Source organism: Balaenoptera acutorostrata, chromosome 8 (assembly GCF_949987535.1).
Source record: "Balaenoptera acutorostrata chromosome 8, mBalAcu1.1, whole genome shotgun sequence".
Lineage (NCBI taxonomy): Eukaryota > Metazoa > Chordata > Mammalia > Artiodactyla > Balaenopteridae > Balaenoptera > Balaenoptera acutorostrata.
In genome coordinates, this window is record NC_080071.1 from 86,414,986 (window position 1) to 86,440,742 (window position 25,757).

The following is a 25,757-nucleotide window of genomic DNA, read 5'->3' on the forward strand; positions in this document are numbered from 1 at the left end:
AGTTATACATATACAATATGTTCCCATTTCTCTTTCCTCTTGCATCTCCCTCCCTCCCACCCTCCTCATCCCACCCCTCTAGGTGGTCACAAAGCACAGAGCTGATCTCCCTGTGCTATGCGGCTGCTTCCCACTAGTTATCTGTTTTACATTTGGTAGTGTACATATTTCCATGACACTCTCTTACCCTATCACATCTCACCCCACCCCCTCCCCATATCCTCAAGTCCATTCTCTAGTAGGTCTGTGTCTTTATTCCCGTCTTGCCACTAGGTTCTTCATGGCCTTTTTTTTTTTCCCTTAGATTCCGTATATATGTGTTAGCATACTGTATTTGTTTTTCTCTTTCTGACTTACTTCACTCTGTATGACAGACTCTAACTCCATCCACCTCATTACAAATACCTCCATTTCATTTCTTTTTATGGCTGAGTAATATTCCATTGTATATATGTGCCACATCTTCTTTATCCATTCATCTGTCGATGGACATTTAGGTTGCTTCCATGTCCTGGCTATTGTAAATAGAGCTGCAATGAACATTTTGGTACATGACTCTTTTTGACCTATGCTTTTCTCAGGGTATATGCCCAGTAGTGGGATTGCTGGGTCATATGGTAGTTCTATTTGTAGTTTTTTAAGGAACCTCCATACTGTTCTCCATAGTGGCTGTATCAATTTACATTCCCACCAACAGTGCAAGAGTGTTCCCTTTCCTCCACACCCTCTCCAGCATTTATTGTTTCTAGATTTTTTGATGATGGCCATTCTGACCGGTGTGAGATGATATCTCATTGTAGTTTTGATTTGCATTTCTCTAATGATTAATGATGTTGAGCATTCTTTCATGTGTCTGTAGGCCATCTGTATATCTTCTTTGGAGAAATGTCTATTTAGGTCTTCTGCCCATTTTTGGATTGGGTTGTTCGTTTTTTTGTTATTGAGCTGCATGAGCTGCTTGTAAATTTTGGAGATTAATCCTTTGTCAGTTGCTTCATTTGCAAATATTTTCTCCCATTCTGAGGGTTGTCTTTTGGTCTTGTTTATGGTTTCCTTTGCTGTGCAAAAGCTTTTAAGTTTCATTAGGTCCCATTTGTTTATTTGTGTTCTTATTTCCATTTCTCTGGGAGCTGGGTCAAAAAGAATCTTGCTGTGATTTATGTCACAGAGTGTTCTGCCTATGTTTTCCTCTAAGAGTTTGATAGTGTCTGCCCTTACACTTAGGTCTTTAATCCATTTTGAGTTTATTTTTGTGCATGGTGTCAGGGAGTGTTCTAATTTCATATTTTTACATGTAGCTGTCCAATTTTCCCAGCACCACTTATTGAAGAGGCTGTCTTTTCTCCACTGTATATGCTTGCCTCCTTTATCAAAGATAAGGTGACCATATGTGTGTGGCTTTATCTCTGGGCTTTCTATCCTGTTCCATTGATCTATATTTCTGTTTTTGTGCCAGTACCAAACTGTCTTGATTACTGAAGCTTTGTAATATAGTCTGAAGTCAGGGAGCCTGATTCCCCCAGCTCCATTTTTCGTTCTCAAGATTGCTTTGGCTATTCGGGGTCTTTTGTGTTTCCATACAAATTGTGAAATTTTTTGTTCTAGTTCTGTGAAAAATGCCAGTGGTAGTTTGATAGGGATTGCATTGAATCTGTAGATTGCTTTGGGTAGTAGAGTCATTTTCACAATGTTGATTCTTCCAATCCAGGAACATGGTATATCTCTCCATCTATTTGTATCATCTTTAATTTCTTTCATCAGTGTCTTATAATTTTCTGCATACAGGTCTTTTGTCTCCTTAGGTAGGTTTATTCCTAGATATTTTATTCTTTTTGTTGCAATGGTAAATGGGAGTGTTTTCTTAATTTCACTTTCAGATTTTTCGTCATTAGTGTATAGAAATGCAAGAGATTTCTGTGCATTAATTTTGTATCCTGCTACTTTACCAAATTCATTGATTAGCTCTAGTAGTTTTCTGGTAGCATCTTTAGGATTCTCTATGTATAGTATCATGTCATCTGCAAATAGTGACAGCTTTACTTCTTCTTTTCTGATTTGGATTCCTTTTATTTCTTTTTCTTCTCTGATTGCTGTGGCTAACACTTCCAAAACTATGTTGAATAATAGTGGTGAGAGTGGGCAACCTTGTCTTGTTCCTGATCTTAGTGGAAATGGTTTCAGTTTTTCACCATTGAGGACAATGTTGGCTGTGGGTTTGTCATATATGGCCTTTATTATGTTGAGGAAAGTTCCCTCTATGCCTACTTTCTGCAGGGCTTTTATCATAAATGGGTGTTGAATTTTGTCGAAAGCTTTCTCTGCATCTATTGAGATGATCATATGGTTTTTCTCCTTCAATTTGTTAATATGGTGTATCACGTTGATTGATTTGCGTATACTGAAGAATCCTTGCATTCCTGGGATAAGCCCCACTTGATCATGGTGTATGATCCTTTTAATGTGCTGTTGGATTCTGTTTGCTAGTATTTTGTTGAGGATTTTTGCATCTATGTTCATCAGTGATACTGGCCTGTAGTTTTCTTTCTTTGTGACATCTTTGTCTGGTTTTGGTATCAGGGTGATGGTGGCCTCGTAGAATGAGTTTGGGAGTGTTCCTCCCTCTGCAATATTTTGGAAGAGTTTAAGAAGGATAGGTGTTAGCTCTTCTCTACATGTTTGATAGAATTCACCTGTGAAGCCATCTGGTCCTGGGCTTTTGTTTGTTGGAAGGTTTTTAATCACAGTTTCAATTTCAGTGCTTGTGATTGGTCTGTTCATATTTTCTATTTCTTCCTGGTTCAGTCTCGGCAGTTTGTGCATTTCTAAGAATCTGTCCATTTCTTCCAGGTTGTCCATTTTATTGGCATAGAGTTGCTTGTAGTAATCTCTCATGATCTTTTGTATTTCTGCAGTGTCAGTGGTTACTTCTCCTTTTTCATTTCTAATTCTATTGATCTGAGTCTTCTCCCTTTTTCTCTTGATGAGTCTGGCTAATGGTTTATCAATTTTGTTTATCTTCTCAAAGAACCAGCTTTTAGTTTCATTGATTTTTGCTATTGTTTCCTTCATTTCTTTTTCATTTATTTCTGACCTGATCTTTATAATTTCTTTCCTTCTGCTGGCTTTGGGGTTTTTTTGTTCTTCTTTCTCTAATTGCTTTAGGTGCAAGGTTAGGTTGTTTATTCGAGATGTTTCCTGTTTCTTGAGGTAGGCTTGTATTGCTATAAACTTCCCTCTTAGCACTGCTTTTGCTGCGTCCCATAGGTTTTGGGTCGTCGTATCTCCATTGTCATTTGTTTCTAGGTATTTTTTGATTTCCCCTTTGATTTCTTCAGTAATCACTTCGTTATTAAGTAATGTATTGTGTAGCCTCCATGTGTTTGTATTTTTTACAGATCTTTTCCTGTAATTGATATCTAGTCTCATAGCGTTGTGGTCGGAAAAGATACTTGATACGATTTCAATTTTCTTAAATTTACCAAGGCTTGATTTGTGACCCAAGATATGATCTATCCTGGAGAATGTTCCATGAGCACTTGAGAAGAATGTGTATTCTGTTGTTTTTGGGTGGAATGTCCTATAAATATCAATTAAGTCCATCTTGTTTAATGTATCATTTAAAGCTTGTGTTTCCTTATTTATTTTCATTTTGGATGATCTGTCCATTGGTGAAAGTGGGGTGTTAAAGTCCCCTACTATGATTGTGTTGCTGTCGATTTCCCCTTTTATGGCTCTTAGTATTTGCCTTATGTATTGAGGTGCTCCTATGTTGGGTGCATAAATATTTACAATTGTTATACCTTCCTCTTGGATCGATCCCTTGATCATTATATAGTGTCCTTCTTTGTCTCTTGTAATAGTCTTTATTTTAAAGTCTATTTTGTCTGATATGAGAATTGCTACTCCAGCTTTCTTTTGATTTCCATTTGCATGGAATATCTTTTTCCATCCCCTCACTTTCAGTCTGTATGTGTCTCTAGGTCTGAAGTGGGTCTCTTGTAGACAGCATATATATGGGTCTTGTTTTTGTATCCATTCAGCCAGCCTGTGTCTTTTGGTGGGAGCATTTAATCCATTTACATTCAAGGTAATTATCGATATGTATGTTCCTATTCCCATTTTCTTAAATGTTTTGGGTTTGTTATTGTAGGTGTTTTCCTTCTCTTGTGTTTCTTGCCTAGAGAAGTTCCTTTAGCATTTGTTGTAAAGCTGGTTTGGTGGTGCTGAACTCTCTCAGCTTTTGCTTGTCTGTAAAGGTTTTAATTTCTCCATCGAATCTGAATGAGATCCTTGCTGGGTAGAGTAATCTTGGTTGTAGGTTTTTCTCCTTCATCACTTTAAGTATATCCTGCCACTCCCTTCTGGCTTGCAGAGTTTCTGCTGAAAGATCAGCTGTTAACCTTATGGGGATTCCCTTGTGTGTTATTTGTTGTTTTTCCCTTGCTGCCTTTAATATGTTTTCCTTATATTTAATTTTTGATAGTTTGATTAATATGTGTCTTGGCGTGTTTCTCCTTGGGTTTATCCTGTATGGGACTCTCTGTGCTTCCAGGACTTGATTAACTATTTCCTTTCCCATATTAGGGAAGTTTTCAACTATAATCTCTTCAAATATTTTCTCAGTTCCTTTCTTTTTCTCTTCTTCTTCTGGGACCCCTATAATTCGAATGTTGGTGCGTTTAATGTTGTCCCAGAGGTCTCTGAGACTGTCCTCAGTTCTTTTCATTCTTTTTTCTTTATCCTGCTCTGTAGTAGTAATTTCCACCATTTTATCTTCCAGGTCACTTATCCTTTCTTCTTGGGTTTGTTTTTGTAGGTCCTTTTCTTTTGTGTTTCCCACTTAAAGAAGTTCTTTTAGCATTTGTTGTAGAGCTGGTTTGGTGGTGCTGAATTCTTTTATCTTTTGCTTGTCTTTAAACTGTTGATTTCTCCATCAAATCTGAATGAGATCCTTGCTGGGTAGAGTAATCTTGGTTGTAGGTTCTTCCCTTTCATCACTTGAACTATATCATGCCACTCCCTTCTGGCCTATAGAGTTTCTGCTGAGAAATCAGCTGTTAACCTTATGGGAGTTCCCTTGTATGTTATTTGTCGTTTTTCCCTTGTTACTTTCAGTAATTTTTCTGTCTTTAATTTTTGTCAGTTTGATTACTATGTGTCTTGCCGTGTTTCTCCTTGGGTTTATCATGCCTGTGACTCTGTGCTTCCTGGACTTGGGTGGCTATTTCCTTTCCCATGTTAAGGAAGTTTTCGACTGTAATCTCTTTGGATATTTTCTCTGGTCCTTTCTCTCTCTTTTCTCCTTCTTGGATCCCTGTAATGCGAATGTTGTTGCATTTAATGTTGTCCCAGAGGTCTATTAGGCTGTCTTCATTTCGTTTCATTCTTTTTTCTTTATTCTGTTCCGCAGCAGTGAATTCCACCATTCTGTCTTCCAGGTCACTTATCCATTCTTCTGCCTCAGTTATTCTGCTATTGATTCCTTCTAGTGTAGTTTTCATTTCAGTTATTGTATTGGTCATCTCTGTTTGTTTGTTCTTTAATTCTTCTAGGTCTTTGTTAAACATTTCTTGCATCTTCTTGATCTTTGCCTCCTTTGTTTTTCTGAGGTCCTGGATCATCTTCACTATCATTATTCTGAGTTCTTTTTCTGGAAGGTTGCCTATCTCCACTTCATTTAGTTGTTTTTCAGGGGTTTTATCTTGTTACTTCATCTAGTACATAGCCCTCTGCCTTTTCATCTTGTCTATCTTTCTGTGAATGTGTTTTTTGTTCCACAGGCTTCAGGATTGTAGTTCTTCTTGCTTCTGCTGTCTGCCCTCTGGTGGATGAGGCTGTGTAAGAGGCTTGTGCAAGTTTCCTGATAGAAGGGACTGGTGGTGGGTAGAGCTGGCTGTTGCTCTGGTGGGCAGAGCTCAGTAAAACTTTAATCCGCTTGTCTGCTGATGGGCGGAGGTGGGGGATGGGGGGCTGGGTTCCCTCCCTGTTGGTTGGTTGGCCTGAGGCGACCCAACACTGGATCCTACCTGGCTCTTTGGTGGGGCTAATGGCAGACTCTGGGAGGGCTCATGCCAAGGAGTACTTCCCAGAACTTCTGCTGCCAGTGTCCTTGTCCTCACGGTGAGACACAGCCACCCCCCGCCTCTGCAGGAGACCCTCCAACACTAGCAGGTAGGTCTGCTTCAGTCTCCTGTGGGGTCACTGCTCCTTCCCCTGGATCCCAGTGTGCACACTACTTTGTGTATGCCCTTCAAGAGTGGAGTCTCTGTTTCCCCTAGTCCTGTCAAAGTCCTGCAATCAAATCCCACTAGCCTTCAAAGTCTGATTCTCTAGGAATTCCTCCTCCCGTTGCCGGACCCCCAGGTTGGGAAGCCTGACGTGGGGCTCAGAACCTTCACTCCAGTGGGTGGACTTCTGTGGTATAAGTGTTCTTCAGTTTGTGAGTCACCCACCCAGCAGTTATGGGATTTGATTTTATTGTGATTGGCCCCCTCCTACCATTTCATTATGGCTTCTCCTTTGTCTTTGGATGTGGGGTATCTTTTCTGGTGAGTTCCAGTGTCTTCCTGTCGATGATTGTTCAGCAGTTAGTTGTGATTCCGGTGCTCTCGCAAGAGGAAGTGAGCACACATCCTTCTACTCCGCTATCTTGAACCAATCTCTCGCTCTGATTTTTTTTAAATAAATAAATTGACGTGAAAGGAAAGCTGAAGTCATTCCCCCCATGTCCCCCAAAAAAGGATTCAATTTATTCTTCCTTTACTTGGCTTTGGAACAAAAGACATTTGAGAAATGACATACTGTATTAAAATAAGTTTGATAATCATATAAACTAATTGCTTTGTTCCTCCAAATTTATACCTACCTAAAGATCTTGTAAGGGGCACTGAACAAAGGTCCTGCAGGGTGTGTAATAGAAGTTATATGGAGTAAAAGAGTTCTTGGTCAAATACAATGAACAGATGCTGGGCTATGCAAAGGTCTAGTAGTTTCTTTAATAGGGTTTCTTGAACCTTTTGTTATGATATGTACACTCCTGGAGCCCTTGGTGTGCTAGATACATTTTTGAATTGCAAGAGGGGATGATATACAGTATGCAGGAGCTCCCAAACTTATTTAATCAAGGAATCCTGTTTTCATAGAACTGGTATTCTGAAGAATATGATATTGGGGATATCCTGGTAAACATTTTGGAAAAATCCCACCATACGTGGGAAGTGTAACCATGGAATCATTTCTAGTCCTATTTGACTTAATTTGTGTTGCCATTCTCCTAGCAGGTAAAATCTTTTCTGTTTTGTTTTGTATTGTTTCTCTTTGTTTTTTGTTTGTTTCAATTTACATTTGATTTATTTAATTTTTTAAATTAGGTTTTATAAAATCATCTTAAGATATTATCTTACTCTAGTATTTGAAGGAAGTTGGATACTTAGAGTCAGACTGGCCTGAGTTTGCTACACTTATGTGATTTTTGGCAATTTACTTTACCTAACTCTGTTTCTTTGTTTATAAAGATTGTTTTGTATTGCTGTTGTTGTTGTTTTAGGATGAAGAGGATTAAATGGATAATATATATAAAATACCTCCCACTGCACCTGGAAAATAATAGGTGTTTATCAAACATTAATCTCATTTTTTCTACTTTCTTTTTTATCTCTTTTACCCCAAGACAGGAGCACTTGTGTTGTAAGCTTCCTTTTCACTTACCATCAATTATATTGAAACTTAAAGCATACTCAGTTCTGACTGTTGCATCCAAGTAGTCTTAAATTAACTTGTGATTACAATGTTAAATGAAAATATTGACTTAGAAAGACAGTAACTAATCTGAAAATTTAGCTATATAAACTTTATTAAATGGTTTTTTTTTAATGCTTTCAGGAAGCAATTAATTTGCTAGAACCAATGACAAATGACCCTGTGAACTATGTGAGGCAAGGAGCTCTCATAGCTTCGGCTCTCATCATGATCCAGCAGACTGAAATCACTTGTCCCAAGGTGAGAAAACAAAAGAATTCTCTAGAAGAGAGCTGGTTCAGGCTTTTCTTTGGTAGCTTATCTTCTTTTGAGGACATTTCTACCTCAAATATGGTGTACACTGAACTCACAGAAAGTAAAGAGGTAGGAGAATGGGAAAACTTTAAGTATATAATACTCTTTGATTGCATTTTTTATAAATGTATGGTCACTTTGTTAATTCAGTTATATAGCCATACTTGAAAAATTAGAACTCATGGGTTGACAAAATCATAAAAATCAACTTGAATTTATGCCTCCTGCTGTCCTTTTAAAATTTATTCGGTAGGATAACTTGTTCCTGTGATACAAGATACAAACTAAGTGGTCTGTGATTTTTTTGGATCCATCCTTCTGAGGTAGTAAAAACTTTATATAGTATATACAATCTCAGTTTAGAAATGAGTACATCCAGATTCTCTGTTAGAATGTCATTGCCCTCATTGGAGATCCCTTGGGCAGGGTTTCAAATGGCTCCAGGAAGGCTTTCTTTCTTCTTTGACCCACATCTGTCCACAGAAACACTATTGCATTTTTTTGCCCTTCTTGTAGGTAGGAGTATAATAGGCTCTCAGTGCAGCTTTGCCTGCGTCTCCCTTTCTCTCCCCCTCCCTCTCTTCTTCTCCCTCCCTCTCTCATTGCTTGTGCCTCAGTCAGTAGCTAATGCCTCATAACTCATGTGTCAGATGTCAGTGCACAGTGCCCACTGATCATACTAGGCTCACCACATGCTCACCACATGGTCTCTCTGAAGCCCATCTCTAGGCTTAGAGTTAGTGGGAAAGACTTAAAGCCCAGTTTTCCCCGTAGAGAAATCCTTTTCACATATCCTTCTATTGATACAATCAAGTCCTCATATATACCGTGTGGATGACCCCATAACAGATTTTGAGGCATCTGTTTTAAAATTTCCTCATGATAGTCTCTCAGACCTCATTTCAGACTTTGGTATCTAATGTATCTTGGCACCTCACCCAGAACTTCTCATTTTGTTGAGAAACAGAAAATGCATAAATCTTATTACATATACTAAAAATTACCATGTTTGACATGTTTAATAGATGTATATAGCTTATGCAGTAATTTCAGATCTTTAATTCTTTTTTTTTTTTTTTCAGATCTTTAATTCTTAAAGTTAGGGCATTTAACAACCTTGTATAATTCTGCTCCTATATAAGAAACAGTCAAAGAAATTGACAACAGAAAAAGCCACTGGTATACTGTCTTCTGCCTCATTAAGCAGATTCATTTTTAGCAAAGTATCAATAGATAGACTGCGGGGGGGAGGAGAAAAATATTTCAGAACTCATTGGTTATTCTGTGGAACTTTAGTAGATTTCCTTTTCTGAGCAGTTGCTATCATTTTTGTTGCTGTCTTTTTTTTTTTTTTTTTTAATCCAGTCCTACTCTCTCCTAAAATCACTTTTAAGACTTATAAAAATTGGATTATTGCAAAAATAGAATCAAACTTCTCATCCTCTTTTAATAATACATTACTTAATATATTATATCTTCTAGAATATAAACATCTTTTCAAACAGACCACATTTCTTTTTGGTTTTTGTTTTTAAATAGAACAGTTATGAGTAGCTTTTGCATCTTTTATTTCTACTTTTGATCTTCTGTTGAGCTTTATCAGCTGGAGGTTATCCAACTGAGTAATGTCATTAAAGAAGGAAGTTTGGCCATCGAATGCACGTCCCCTAACAGTAATATATAGATATTTATTCACTTTGACCTTGCATGTTGCTTTCTTGTTATATGTATTGTGAACATGACAAATGTTTTGCCATCTTCCCATCCTCTGCTATAGGATTTCATTGATTTTATAACCATAAGCTCTGCACCAACAATGGCAGAGTACTTTGTAATGGGGGTGGGGTTAGGTTAGGCTAGGCTGTATAGTTTCAAAAACCTTTCAACTATTTATTCTAATAAACAAATAAAACTTTTTCATATTTAGAAAATGTAAAAAATACAGCAGTTTAAATAATTAGTATTTTGTAATCATTGCATAAATTTTGTTGAATGAAGTCTTAGCTGATGTGAATATGTGGTGTACACTTGCATCTTCACATTGTATCAGAATCTTGGGTATTGATAAGAATGTTAAAATGCAGTTATAGCTGGTAGGCTGTGCCATTAATATAAACTCAATGGGGGAAGTTAAATGTGTTCCCCAGTGACTACAAAAGCAAAAGTGTATACAACAAATGTTCTTTCTGGAAGCACTATCCCTTAGAGTAAAATTGTTACTCAGTTCATGAATCCTTAAACTTTAAGTTCTGTTTCATTGTTTTCTGCTCTTAAGCATGTGATCAAGAGCTTTGTAGACTATAGTTTATATCTCTCTCTTACCTGATAATTGTGAAGAAGGCAACATTGACATTCTGGGAATTCCCTGGCAGTCCAGTGGTTGGGACTTCGCACTTCCACTGCAGGGGACACGGGTTCAATCCCTGCTCCGGGAACTAAGATCCTGCAAGCCACGTGGCATGGCCAAAATTTAAAAAATTGATATTCTTTTGGGATGGTATGTGATATTGCTGAAAAGAAAAAGCTGTTAACAAGCTTGAAGAGAAGTAAGTTTTCAAGGCTACAGAGTCCTAGTCACAAGGTTACAAACCAGTCCATGAAAATGCCTTGAAATCAAAGATCAAGTGTTAATTTCAAGACTATAACCCCTCCTCAAAGGAATACAGAAGGGACATTTCTCAGATATTTTGTGAGATTTTTAATGGAAATTTCCAAAGGAAATGTTTTTTATGCAGTCATGATCTACTTCACATCCTTTTACAAAACGCTGTCTTAACACTAAGCTCTACACATTGTGGTCTTAGTTTAACTCCAGTACATCTTTGCTTTTCTTCTGCCAGTTTCTTGCTCACTCACTCTCACAAACATAGACCCCAGAACACGCATACACCCTTGGGTGATTACAAACCCAATTTAGAAGGCTCTTAGACCAGAGGTTCAGAACCATTTAACTAGAATACTGTTCTTTTATAGGTCCTTGGAGTTATTTTGTCTCCAGAACCCAACTCTTTATGAAGGATCTATCTTCTGTTTTTCTTATTAAATGAACTCCACTGTTAGCAGTTATTTGAACATGTATATAACAAGTATCATATATAGAATCAGATAAAAACATTAAAGTGTAAGAATGGGATCCTGTGCTCCTCCTTGCCTAATATCATCTAGCCTGAGGCCTGTTAACAAGGAAGCTTCTCCCACCACTGATATGTACCCTTTTTGGAAGTAGGATCATATTTGGCAAAGTTTGATCAGCTTTTGCAGTTTTAAAATAAATCAGCATGAACTTTTATATTATAAGGTTTTATTTTACAGCATAACACATTTTTAAGTAGTAATTTGTATTACCATACTGTTGCCTTAAGTAAGACAGGGATTTGGACCCTAAAAGTGTTGGTGGTAATATAAAGAAAAGGCACAACCAACTACCATGAACAAAATAATACTAATAAGATTGAGGAGGGAGCTGAAAACATCACTTGGGATATTGATAGTGGGGAAATCATGATAGCATTGCCAGGAATCTTGAAAAAGAATAAAGATAATTTTCACATTAGGCATGTTAAGTTTGAGATTATAGCAAGTCAGTTGGAGACAAGATGAGAGCATAGGAAAAAAATCAGAACTAAAGAAAGAGATGGGAGCTAGCCCAGATAAATTATATAAGTTCATGGCCCTTTATCTGCAATTCTAATTTACAGAAAGGTCTGAAAACTAAGAGTTTTGTCTGTCTTTAAGGACTCGTTTGGCTGTAAAATCTGAGCCACTATGAACTCATTTATAGCCTTTATCCCATAAATATTCATTTTGCTGCTTCAGAAATATTAATTTGGTTGATTACGGGATATTACCCCCACGCTCCACTGAGGATATTGCATAATTTATGGTGTGTGCACCATGTCACCTTTCTAAATTCTGAATTCCAAAATTCATCTGGCCTCAGTGAGTTCGTGGAAGGAATTATATACCTAGTTGAAGTCATAAGAGCTCATGTAATGTCATAGAAAGAGAAAAGGGAAAAAAAAACTCTAAAACTGATCCCTGATGTACAGCTTCATTTCTATATCCAGGAAAACAGGAAAAAAAAAAAAAACAGGAAGAGACATACCTAGGTGATAAGTAACCACAGAAAAAACGTTTACGGAACTTTATGCCCTTCTCCCATCCTTTATTTTTCTCTCTGACATAGATGTATGGGTTTTGTTTTTTTCCAACAGTATAAGGTGTATAGAGTTAAAAACATGATGAGTGTTTAAAATGCAGGATTTGGAGAAGGTAGATTTTAGATAATCAGGCACAGCAGAAGGCATGGTTCACAGCATTGTCTGAAATTTAATTCTTTTCTGTGAGATTATCATAATATAAAATGGGAAATTAATATTATTTTCTCCTACAAATTCTGATTTGTTTTATGTGGGGGCCATACTATTCATAGCGATGAAATTGAGTCAGAAAATAATGATCCTTAGCCATGACTGCAATTAATTGTTTGTGATCACAAGCAAGCCAGTCATTTTACCTATCTTGGTTCCATTTTTCACATCTGTAAATTAGGCAGAGTAGACCAGATGGGCTCAAAGTCGCCTTCCAAATGTAAGATACTATCCTAACCTACTAATATAATTCTTTATGAAGAATCATAATAATGAAAATTAAGTTACTGCTGCATAAGTAATGTGAGGAAAAATTTTTAAGTGATGAACAAAAACTAGCTTTTTAAAGTACTAGTCTACTTAATATTGATTGGATAAACCCAATATGTATTTGCATTGATTTTTTTAATTCCATCTTTCAGTTTCACCAAATGTTGTCCTATTGTTTGGGGTGTGGTTTTATATTTAAATTCTTCCTTATAATGTACATACAGTGCTTTGTCCAGCGTTTCTTTTTGTAAGTTCATGAACTATTTCGTAAACTGTTCGCACATAAAATTTCCATCCTATATAAGGTAATGTAAGTGTTCATCTAAAATAAGTTAAGAATCAAAGGAATTTGACCTGTTGAACCAGAGTAAAAGCATCAAACCTTAGGATTTTTAAAACTAGAAGGGAATTTTGTGATGATCTCATCGTGCAGGGTGTTATAGTTAGAGAAAGTAAGATGTAAAGAAGTGAGTGGCTTGCTAATGGTCATATGCTGGGTAGTGGCAGATTTAGTTCATTGTTTTCCCTATCACATTCTGTTGTTGCCTATGAATAAATAAGTGAGAACCATTTTAAGGAATATCATTTTGGTAGCAGTATTTAGGTTGCAGAGAGGATAGTCGTGGAGGACTGATAGGACTCTGATATGGTAAGACAGCCATGCTCACTGAATCATAAAATGCCTTTTACACATTACTTTACATATGTATTACTTCATATAGTCCTTACAACAACCGGGTAGGTGTTGTAATCCCTGTAGAGACGAAGAAACTGAGACTCAGAAAAGCCATGTAACTTACCCAAACAGCTTATTAGAGCAGAGGTATTTATAAGCCAGTGTTGTCTGACCCTATGTTAACTCTGCACTGTATCACAGTGTGGCCTCCCGGACCAAGATTAATGAAAAGGGCAAGAGATTCTGAAAGAATATGTAATGCAGATGAAGTCATTATATTGGGAAACTCAAATTCAATATTTCCTGCCTTTGGCAGATTTGGGGGGCTCTGTGATCATGTGCTTCTTGAACAAGCCAACTTCTTTCTGGGTGCTTACCATTTGAAAAGCACTTGGTGGGAAAATAGAGAAGTGTAAGACATGGAGGAAGCATAAAATATTTCCCTTATTGTCACCCAAAAATCAGATATTTTGATGAGAACATATATTTTATAAATATTATTTTCTAATTATAAAAGTAATGTATGCTAATTTTAGAAAATACAGAAAATAATAAAGAAGCAAAAATTACCAGTAATCCCTCCCTGAATGAGTCAGCATGTATTCCATTTTGGTGTGTTCTTTTTTTTTTTAACGATTTTTTTTCCCTTTTTGTTTTTAATTAATTAATTTTATTTTTGGCTGCATTGGGTCTTCGTTGCTGTGTGTGGGCTTTCTCTAGTTGCGGCGAGCGGGGTCTACTCTTCATTGGCGTGCACAGGCTTCTCACTGCGATGGCTTCTCTTGTTGCGGAGCACGGGCTCTAGGTGCCTGGGCTTCAGTAGTTGTCACACCAGCCTCAGTAGTTGTGGCTCGCAGGCTCTAGAGCACAGGCTCAGTAGTTGAGACCTACAGGCTTAGTTGTTCCATGGCGTGTGGGATCTTCCTGGACCAGGGATCCAACCCGTGTCCCCTGCATTGGCAGGTGGATTCTTAACCACTGCGCCACCAGGAAAGTCCCTTGATGTATTCTTTTGATACGAGTAATTATTGTGATGTGTCCTCTGAAAATTAATGTGTGTGCATAATGAAAATCTTTATTGTATATGTGAATATAAATCCAAAATATACCTCACACAGCTGCAGTGAAAGGTAATTTGTTGTAAGGTAGAATTGAAGGACTGTGCCCATTAGGAAATCTGTAGGTTGATGGTGAACAGAAGAGGTGTAATTCAAAGCTCACTGAAAGCCTTAGTGTTCCCTTGAGCTGTTTAAGCTTGCTGACTAACAGTGGTGCAATATGCAATATGGTGCAATATGTGGTGCAATATGAAATCACACTCAGCATTCCCCTGAGTCTGAATCATCCACTGTGGAATGAGGATTGAAAACAGAGCTGGTGCTCCCATACCAGAAAAGTCATGACATCCATGATTTCAATCATGGGACTGTTCTCCCTTCAAATCCGGTCCAGATCCCTCTCTTTCTGAATGTTGTGAATCAGAACTCAGGTTTCATTTGAGCAGTCTATTCCCCGCTCGAAAATGACACAGCAAGTGAATAGAACTAGACTATAATTCTTTTTCTTGTTCCTTCAGGTGAATCAGTTCAGACAGCTGTATTCCAAAGTCATCAATGATAAACATGATGATGTCATGGCCAAGTTTGGCGCTATTCTGGCCCAGGGCATACTGGATGCAGGTAAATGTTTTTAAATCTTCCAGATTAATTTGTCTGTTTAAATCTAATGAAATATCTGTTCTAACTATATGACAAAGTAGAAATTTAGTCTGGGACAAATTATTCCTGTAGAAAATTTGGACCCTGCAGTTCATAGAAATAATTTAGTAGAGTTAGGACTGCAGACTATTACGGTTTGAATCACAGTCCCTTTACAGTACTAGCCATATTTCCCCTCTTTATGTCTGTTTTCTTGTTTCGTAAGGTCTACCTCATAGTGTTGGGAGGATTAAAAATATATGTAGGGCTTCCCTGGTGGCGCAGTGGTTGAGAATCTGCCTGCCAATGCAGGGGACACGGGTTCGAGCCCTGGTCTGGGAAGATCCCACATGCCACGGAGCGACTAGGCCCGTGAGCCACAATTACTGAGCCTGCGCATCTGGAGTCTGTGCTCCGCAACAAGAGAGGCTGCGATAATAAGAGGCCCGCGCACCGCAATGAAGAGTGGCCCCCACTTGCCGCAGCTAGAGAAAGCCCTCTCACAGAAACGAAGATCCAACACAGCCATAAATAAATAAATAAAATTAAAAAAAAAAAAAATATGTAAAACAACTAAAACAGTCCCAGTCACTTAGTAAAGTGGTCAATGAGTGTTAGCTGATTTCTTTTCCTTTAATTTTCTTAGTATATATCAGTTTTAAACAAGTTGACATCGGAAATTTTTTGAGGAAAAAATTAAGTTTTAGACAAATTCTAGCAGCTAAATCATCCTAAAATAAGATACATGGAATATTTGCCTAGTAAATGCATAGCACACTGTACCAACTGGCTCCTGAATTCACATTCTTCACCACTACACTATGGTTTATTTAGAAAGAGATGGGCTACCCTTTCAAGATAGAATGGTGTGCTTTAGTACCTTGGACTTGGGGTTCATTCAACCTGTTCTTTAACTGTTATTACTGGTGATATCTCCCTCAGTAGGGTAGAAGGGAGGAAGCATAACTATTTCATTATTCAAGTGTGAGATTCTTTTTGTAACTGTACCCTAGGCATGTAGAATATAATCTTTTTCATTAATCTTTGCTAATTTGGAAGGTAAAACAATAGTATCTCAAGGTTTTCATAGTAATTCTATTACTAGATGAGCTTTTCTAAAACTTGTTGGTTATCTTAATTTCTTCTAATAAAAACACTGTTAGTCATATTTATTGCAACCATTCTTTTATTGGTCAACTAGAAATGTGTTTATATTTCTAGTGAAGGAAATCAGAGAAAGAAGCTGAAGTTTTTGATATAGTAAGTTTTTTTGTTAACCTTGTCAGGTTTTGTACTTAGAGTATTTTTTAGTCATATTAAGATTTTCAGTGTCCTTATTTTTTAATTTTAGGTAATCTCCCTTATATATAAGGCTTTTTTAAAGAATCTGTCTCCTTTCTAATTTGATTATATTATCTTTTTCTTAATTAGATTTGCTAGAGATTTCTCTTTTTGTTTATATGCTATTGCTAGTCTTTTTTTCCCCTAAATTCTTTATTTTTGCTTGACTCTTATTTGCTTTTTCTTTTTTTTTTTTTAGAATGTTGGTGCTGTTTTCTAAATTTTTTTTTTAATTAATTGATTTATTTATTTTGGCTGAGCTGGGTCTTAGTTGCATCACGCAGGATCTTCGTTGCAGCATGTGGGATCTTTAGTTGTGGCATGCAAACTCTTAGTTGTGGCATGCATGTGGGATCTAGTTCCCTGACCAGGGATCTAACCCAGGCCCCCTGCATTGGGAGCATGGAGTCTTAGCCACTGGACCACCAGGGAAGTCCTCGTTTTCTAAATTTTTGAGGCAAATACCCTTCTCTTTTAATCCATTTGTCTAGTAAAGTTTGTTTTGTTTTAATTTTCCAAGAAGTTGAGAGTTTTCTGCTTAAATTTTTAGTGTTTTAACGTACAATTTATATTTTTCTCTCTTTTTAATTTAAAGATAGGTCATTGCAGCTGTATATAAATAAGGACAGTATTCTATAGATACTTTAGATGAAGTAAACCATTTCAGTTCTTGATGGTATTGATTCTCTCCCATGTATAAATGATACAGACATTGACATGCCATAGTTTCTCCCTTCTCATTCTTTGCCACCTTCCAAAATTTTTATATTATGTTTACATTGTCATAGCTCGTAACATTTACATACTCTTGTGAAATCATAATTCTCAGTTTGGTCTTAGTTTCATATTTAAAGGGATTCAGTGCTCACCACCATTTCTTTTATTGTTGCTGCTTTTTCCAAGGTATCTATACTAAGACTTGACACTTAACTGACTGGATATTGTCAGTCTCTAGTTTACATTCGGGTTCACTCTCTATGGGTTTTGATAGATGTGTAATGATATGTATCCACCTTTACAGTATCATACAGAATACTTTCACTGCCTTAAAAATCCTCTGTGCTCTACCTTTTCATCCCTCCCTCCCTCCCCACCCCCCCAATCCCCGGGCAACCACTGATCTTTCTGCTGTCTCTATAGCTTTAGTTTTTCCTTTTCCAGAATGTTATATAGTTGGAATCATACAGTATATGACCTTTTCAGATTGGCTACTTTTGGTAACTGGTTTTTAAATAGGATTTAGAAGTAACATTTTACCACTCCATAATCTTTTATGTTTTCTTTTAGCTGCTAGTTTTTGAAGTTTGTGCTTTTAGGCTTCAACCCTTTACTCATTCATTCAGTACTACTAAATTAGAGTCATTTGTTAAGAAATTGGGGAGAGAATAATTCTTTGTTTTAGCTTTATTCTGCCATCTTTACTAGAAGTCCTCTCTCTGGTTTCCCTTCCTTCCTCTTTGAGCCCTTCTCTCCTTCCATCTTTTTTTTTGTGAGTCTATTTGATCTGTGATGAACCAATCAAGTTTTGATGCTTCTTTCCATTTCTCTTTTTAGTGTTATTAAGTACATAAAAGTTGTGTACTGCCATATTTGCTATTAGGAGCATAAGATTATTTTCTTACCCTTTTTCACTTTGCTAATATCCTTTCATCCTGGAAAACATTTCTGCAACTGCATTAGAAAAAATTTTGGTCCTGTAATTTATCTCTCAGAAGTTAATGGTAGTAGAGAAAATCTGGAGAGGGCAACTTCAAAGGAATGAGTGAAGTTTATGAGAACTCACTCAATGATTTGGTTTCTTCAGGGAGAAAAGCTGAAGATTAAGAAAGTTTATGGTGAAGTTTGTAAAACTGTGCAAACACTATCAATAGAATAAACTTGCCCTTGTTTTATATTAAATCTCAAACTATTAGAACTAAAGGCTAGTTTAGTTTCTAAGTCTGAAGAAGATAGGTTTCATTAAAATAAAATTCAGCTTCAAAACTTAGATCAAATATCACATTCTCTAGGAAGCCTTTCTCCCCTCTTCTTCTACTGTATTCAGCCTCCACCATGGGTTAGGTGGGCCTAGTACCCAGTTATATCTATCATAGTACTTTTATGCCTTATTTTAATTATCTAATTATCTGTCTTCACTAGATTGGAGGCTCCTTGGAATCTTTTTCAGTATTTCAAAATTCTTAATATATAGTAAGCATTCTGTGAATATAGGGGTTAGAATAGGGAAGAATGTAAGCAGACAGTAAAAGTATAACTCATTCCTGTTGGAAAAACACAATTAAAGTATACCTGATTTATTTCTAGGTAAAATCTTAAATGAAATATCTGTAGAGGGAGTATTAAGAAAATCTAGGTTATTTGGTTGAACAGTAGAACCCTGATTCTTATAAAAAATGCTTTTTGGCTTAGTAAAGTTAGTATTCACTTCCTAACTCCAAGCAAAACATGAAGGGAGGACTTCCCTGGTGGCGCAGTGGTTAAGAATCGGCCCGCCAATGCAGGGGACACGGGTTCAAGCCCTGGTCTGGGAAAATCTCACATGCCACGGAGGAACTAAGCACGTGAGCCACAACTACTGAGCCCACGTGTGACAACTACTGAAGCCCGTGCACCTAGAGCCTGTGCTCCGCAACAAGAGAAGCCACCGCAATGAGAAGCCCACACACCGCAACAAAGAGATAGTTGCTCACCGCAACTAGAGATAGCCCTTGCATAGCAACAAAGGCCCAACACAGCCATAAATAAATACATGCAAAACATGAAGGTGTCTGTGTGATATTGAGGTGAAGAGAAGTGAAATGTGAGCAGTGGAGATCCAGAATTGTAATTCATATTAGGATGGTGACTGGGCACAAACAAGCCTTATTTGTATGGGCTTTATATATTATATAAACTAAAAGATTCGTGTCTCAGAGTTCTGGGGTCCAACACTGACACTGTTACTATAGGCCAGAGGCTGCAACACAGCAGCCCGTGGGCCATACCTGCCTTAAACATGTTTTTGCCTGCCTAGCAAAATTTTGTCCGAAATCCAGATTCAAGTGTACTTTTAAAAACAAAATTACATAGTGACCCTGGATCTAACACCCCTAGTAACATGTCCTCTTTAAATATGACATGAACTTTTCAGTTTGCTTCAATCCACACTGCTTTCAGTCCAACTTTTCTCATTTGTTTACCTGACCAGTTCCTAAAGACATTCAAGTTTGCAACCCCTGAAGCCTCCTAGAATCTCAGCCTTATGAGGGCCCAGTAGAGATCTAGCTAACTGATACTTGGATCTTAGTTCTTGTTCACTAGCTTTCAAACTGTGTTTCTCTGCACTCCCTCAAGGGATAGTCTAGGGGACGTGGAAAGAGGTAGATTAACAGGTCAGATTCAAGCCCAATATCTCTTCTGATTTAACAGAATTAGCTCTGATTTCATTATTTTACATATTGTGCTTCCTCAAAAAAAATTTTCAGTTGAATCAAGGATTGGATATTAAAATTTTTCTTTTGTTAGTGGTAGTGCTCTAGTTCAAATGCTCAAGTTCAAACTGTCATTTTGCCAATGGGAAAAAAAACTTTTAGAGGTAAAGTGATTATCATGTCCAAGATCACAAGGCTAGTTAATCTTGGAGCTGCCTGCATTCAGACATGACTAAAGCAGAAAGAATAAAAATAAGCAAACAGTATTTACCTCTTGTCTCTTTGCCATTGTTTACAAATATGATATGTACTAAAATTTTACTTTTTGTTTGCACATTAAAAGCCAATGTACAATATAGATTAATATTTAATTTAGCATACAAGTTCTGATATCCTTCAGGCTTAGTTTTTGAAAAATGCCTACCTATATAGAAAGAAGTTCTAAATTACCCTTAGTCCAGTATTTCCAATTTTGGAGACCCTAGATAGCTCATTGGCTAACTAATTCCAGTGACTTCATATTAGATTTTAGAACTATACTGTCGAAATAATCACCAAATTCTTCCCTAGTGTAGTACTTAGAAATCTTTATTATTGCTCAACTAGATTCATGTTTATGATTTCTCTCCTTTTCTACAGGTGGACATAATGTCACAATCTCCTTGCAGTCCAGAACTGGGCACACCCATATGCCTTCTGTGGTTGGCGTGCTTGTCTTTACCCAGTTCTGGTTCTGGTTTCCTCTTTCACACTTCCTGTCATTGGCTTATACCCCTACCTGTGTCATTGGCCTTAACAAGGACTTAAAGGTATGTTTGTGAGACCTCAGTTTTATATTGTATCTTCACCGTATCCTATTTGCCACCCACTCATGAGGATTTTCATAAAATTTTAAAGATTAGTTGGCATCTTATTAATAAAGTATTTTCCCTTCAGACTGAGTCATCACCTTATTGAGAGGAGTGTGTTGGTGGAAGTTTTGAAAATCAAGTCTTTTCACTATAACTGTGTAACCTTGGGTAAATCAGCTGAGAGGGATTGGTAAGGGGGGGCAAAATAGAAAAATATGAAAAGGCTTTATAATCACTGATGAATTTTATTTAATATTGGAGGTCTGTGAGAGCTGTTGTAGGATTTCATGCAGATAAGTGACATGATGAGATTTGCATTTTAGAAACATTCTGATATCAGTGGAAATTTGTTACAATGCTATTGCAATAATCTGGGCAAGGAAGACCTAAACTAAATCTTACTAAGGAAGGAAGGTTTGAGACAGGGATATGTTTCAGTGTTATGTGATGCTAGAGCATTTGATGGAAGAAAGGATTGTTGCTAAAGGGAAAACAATATAGGAGGATGTCCCTTTGGTAGTGGCAGAAAGCAAGACCAGCAGTGAGGAGCCAGGGACACTGACAGAAAGAAACTAGTCACTTTAGTCAAAGACTTAAGGTGATACATTCCCTGTCATCACACTATACTTTTTTTTTTTTTTTTTTTAATGAGGTTTTTGCTTATGTCTTTTTTCTCAGTCCTGTGGCCTGATGACTCACTTTCTTGGTCTTGCATCCTCTCAGAGGCTTTTTGATCTTTAAATAACTCTTACATTTGGTCATCGCCATTGTTAAAACATTCTGTTAAGTTTTCAGAGTGGAAAAATTTTAGGCCAAAAAATGGCTGGTAAAGATTGAGTATTTCATTGAATTGATTTTTTTCGGTATAGCTGTATAGCCAATTAATTATCCCCTAAGTGTTTCAGTATTAAACTACTCACATTTGTAAATATTGAGCAGTTTTATCTCTCAGAGCAAGAATCTTTTGTTTTCCCAATCCCTAACATTTAACATTGTGGTTAAACATACTGTATAATCTTTAGGGACTTTTTCCTCTGGCACACAATTTTATGATCTCTGTTTCCATTCCTTACAGTGAAAGTGGGATGGAAAAGACAAGATTGCTTATCCTAGTAAATGTGATGCTCATTACCATTCTCTTGGGTAAACAGAGAAAAATTCAGACTAGAGAACTTTAAACCTGGTCAATAAGTAATGCAAAGCCGACTTTTCCATTAGGCTCATGCTAGACTCTTGTAAGGTGTGATTATATGGTGTAGAAACTGTATATGGACGTGTATAGGTTGTTACTGTGGTACAAGGAAGGGACATGGAAGTTAGGTATGCAGGTTAGATAATCAGATGACACTTTACAAAAAAGGTAACAGTTGATCTGACGCTCACACCATGAGTGGGACTTAACCCTCTGAAGCAGGGTGTGTGGTCAGTAAAAATGAAAGGGATGCCTGTTCAAAGGCACAGAGCTTCAAGAAAGTATAGGGAACCACAGGAGTTCTGTAAAGCACCTCAAAACTAATTCAGTGAAAGAAGAGAGATGCCTTTAAGGGAGGAGTGGTAACATAATTGAATAACTGTGTAATTTAGCCAGGATTGAAACTTCTGGCACCCCTTGGCATCTGTATGCTTGTTAAGAGCATATAATACTTAAATCTTGATTTTGATTATTTTAATAGAGGGGGGGAATTCTCTTATTTCTTCAGATGCCGAAAGTTCAGTATAAATCAAACTGTAAACCATCAACATTTGCATATCCTGCCCCTCTGGAAGTACCAAAAGAAAAAGAAAAGGAAAAGGTAGGTTATTTGTTACTTTGAGCATCATTTATACCTATATAAGCTGCTTAGTGTTTTACTTGGGTTTGTTTTAAATATTGTTATGTTTTAAAGTAGGTATTTTTAAACTAATACTTCTCATAGTAAAATCCAATGTTACACAGGAATATAAAGTGAAAGCCCTTTTCTCTCCTGGTCATCCAAGTCCCATGTTGCAGGGATCACAACCTGTGAATCCCTCCAAATGTTTTTTCTGCACATAGCTATACTTTTTAATACCACAATCGAATTATTCTCTGTGTGCTGTTCTGCATCTTACTGTTTTCACTTTAACAATTTTTTAAAAAAACTTTCAATGTGTATTGATCTCTTTTTTTCCAAAGCTGCAGAGCAATCCCTTTATATATATATCATTGTCTTACCAGTTCTTTATCTGATAGACATTTAAGGTTATTTCTGATTTGTCACTGTTACAAATGGGACTGGAATAGAGTTTTTATATATGTATATTTGTGCACTTGTACAAGTATATCTATAGGTTAGGATCTTAGATATGGAATTGCTTGATCAAAAGTAATGCACATTATTTATATTTATAAGTGTTAATTAAATTTCTTTTCAAAATGGATATAACCAATTTATACTCCTCCCAACCAGCATGAAGACACTCATTGATACGTGTTAAGTTAAAGTATGGTGAAATTGAGAGCTGTGCTTGCCCCTGTAGTTTTCTCAGTAAAATTACCCTTTATGACACTTGAGGTTTAGGAACATGATTTTTTCCCTCAAGAGAATGTTCCATATTAGCCAGTTGACTATTTGCTGTAAATGTTATAGTTAGGTAGGGATAATTATATAACTGACCAAATTTGCGGGTGGTAGGTGATGATACCCTTTGACAACAGTATCTTGTTCATCAGCTGTGTTTCAGAGCCCCCTCCCTTTTGAGTCTAAAACAAAGGCAGCTTTACACCATTACTGCCCAGCCTTTCGAAGTACCTGTTTCACCTTTGATTTCAATGAGACCCATCAAGGAGGATAATTCTAGGTTAACCACCCACCCACTGTGGATTACCATTGTAGGGCATCTAGTCCAGTGAGAGATCTTTACGACCAGGTTTGGAGAAAATTTTTGTTTTCCAGTGCTTTCCCTATGAAGTAAAAAAGGATGTGGCACCCAAATCTCTATCTTAGAAACTTACCATAGCAAATTCACATCCAAGGTATACTACAGATCAAAAAAAATTAGAGTTATATTGGACACAGGCCTCTAGGAACTAAAGATTTACCTGATGACTGTAACAGTAAGTTATCTTTATATTCCCAGATTATTTTGTTCTTTATGATACTTACTACCAGGAAACAGAATAGTACTGTAGAACTGAATTCTCATTGGGCTTGTACATTTGCGTGTAAGTAAGGGATTACAATGATTTACCCTGTTCACTCCTCTAGGTTTCCACTGCTGTGTTATCTATAACTGCCAAGGCTAAAAAGAAGGAAAAAGAAAAGGAAAAAAAGGAGGAGGAGAAAATGGAAGTGGTAGGTATAACTTGGTGGTCATTTGGGTTGATGTAGCTTTCTCTGTCATGGTCCAGATTCTTCCTTAGTTGAACATTGTTATACCTTGCTCTTGGCTTCCTTTAAATCATTATCCTGTTCCAAGCATGGAGACTCAAAATTTTAATTGGAAGAGACTTTAGAAGTTATACCTATTCACGGGAAGAATAGAAGGGTACAAATCAAAAATGAGTTCTTGGAGGAAATGACAACTAAAATGAGTTTTGAAGGGCGAGTAGGATTTTCATCAGACAGTGAGATGATGGTGGTAGAGAGAAAAGCCCTTTCAGGCAAAGGGAACATCGTTTATTTTTGAATATCTCTGATGATAGAAAAACCTTACTCTTTACAACTAAGTTAAATATCATTCTCACCCCCAAGCAGAGTTACCATCTCTCTTGTCTGAGTCTGGTATCACTTTACTTCTACTTCCGTTATGTCTAATCCTAACTACCTTTTGCACCTAATAGTTGCTCAGTAAATTTATTAAACATTATTCAGTGATGTAGAACAGAAGTGAACCTTTATGGGGCTATTTTTTTCCCCCCTAGGATGAGGCAGAGAAAAAGGAAGAAAAAGAGAAGAAAAAAGAACCTGAGCCAAACTTCCAGTTATTGGATAACCCAGCCCGAGTTATGCCTGCCCAACTTAAGGTCCTAAGCATGCCAGAGACCTGCAGATACCAGCCTTTCAAACCAGTAAGTCACCAGTGGCCCTTAACTATATACCAGTAGGATGTTAATCTGTAGGGCAATGGAATCTTTATAGAGAAGGATAAATCTCCAAAGTATTGGGAAAAGCTCTGTAGTACTAATAAATCTCTTAGCAAAAGAGAACATTCCCTTCCATTCCATGTAGATTTGGGGAGACTTTTCTTTGTGTGACCCTGCAAACATCCTTCATCTACCAAAGGCTTACATCATGGAAGTTTCTAATACAGCATAGTGATTTGGACCACAGACTCTGGAGCCAGACATCCTGAGTTTGAATCCTGATTCTACCACTTTCAGCCTATGAGACCTTAAGCCAAGTACTAATCCTCTCTTCCTCAGTTTTCACTACTATAAAATAAGAATTATAGTCCTTAACTCATAGGAATGTGATTGAACAAGGTAATACAGTTAATACATAAGCACTTAGAGTGTTCTATTTTACAATTAGAAAAGGATCTTCATGCCATTTAATTTATAATTAAATATATAAATATATAATATAATTAATTTATAAACATTCTAGGGCAGAATGTTTCATGTTAGAAACAAATGCTGATCAGAAATTTGAGCCGTGATAATGTCTTTATTTTCTAGGTTCTTGTATCTCGAAAACTAGAGAACCATTAGTAGACATATTTAATACATTCAAATCCTGGACCTGTCTAAAATGTCATAGACAAGATTTCTAGATCCTTATAGAAAAGTAAACCCATTCTCATCAGCCTGAAGGTGGTCCCTGATGGTGGTGACAACTCTTACCCACAATTGTGAGTCAAGCTCTTACCTGACTAGATTATCAGCTAGAGGAGACAAGGGCAGAGGATGGAAGATATTTAGTGGAAGAGCTAGAATTGGGCGGAACTGAGTTTATATTCCAGATCTGCCGTTTCTTAGCTGTGTAACTGAGACAAGTCATTTGATTGCTTCGTGTTTCAGTTTCCTCATCTAATAATTGGGATGGTGATACTACCTACTGCCTAGGAATATTGTAAAGATTAAATAGGTTGTTATATGTGAAACACTTAAAACAACATGTGCAACATGG

The 25,757-nt window shown here is 37.0% G+C and overlaps 1 protein-coding gene across 1 annotated transcript in view; it reads left to right on the top strand.

Annotated features, from left to right (window-relative positions):
- PSMD1 (proteasome 26S subunit, non-ATPase 1) overlaps nt 1–25,757 on the top strand; it is a 109,317-nt gene that overhangs the window by 70,337 nt on the left and 13,223 nt on the right. Inside the window, exons 18-23 of the mRNA XM_007184708.3 lie at nt 7,882–7,998; nt 14,945–15,047; nt 20,456–20,625; nt 22,368–22,460; nt 23,895–23,981; nt 24,551–24,697. Coding sequence (XP_007184770.1) covers nt 7,882–7,998; nt 14,945–15,047; nt 20,456–20,625; nt 22,368–22,460; nt 23,895–23,981; nt 24,551–24,697 — 717 coding nt within the window. The remainder of the gene's footprint in view (nt 1–7,881; nt 7,999–14,944; nt 15,048–20,455; nt 20,626–22,367; nt 22,461–23,894; nt 23,982–24,550; nt 24,698–25,757) is intronic.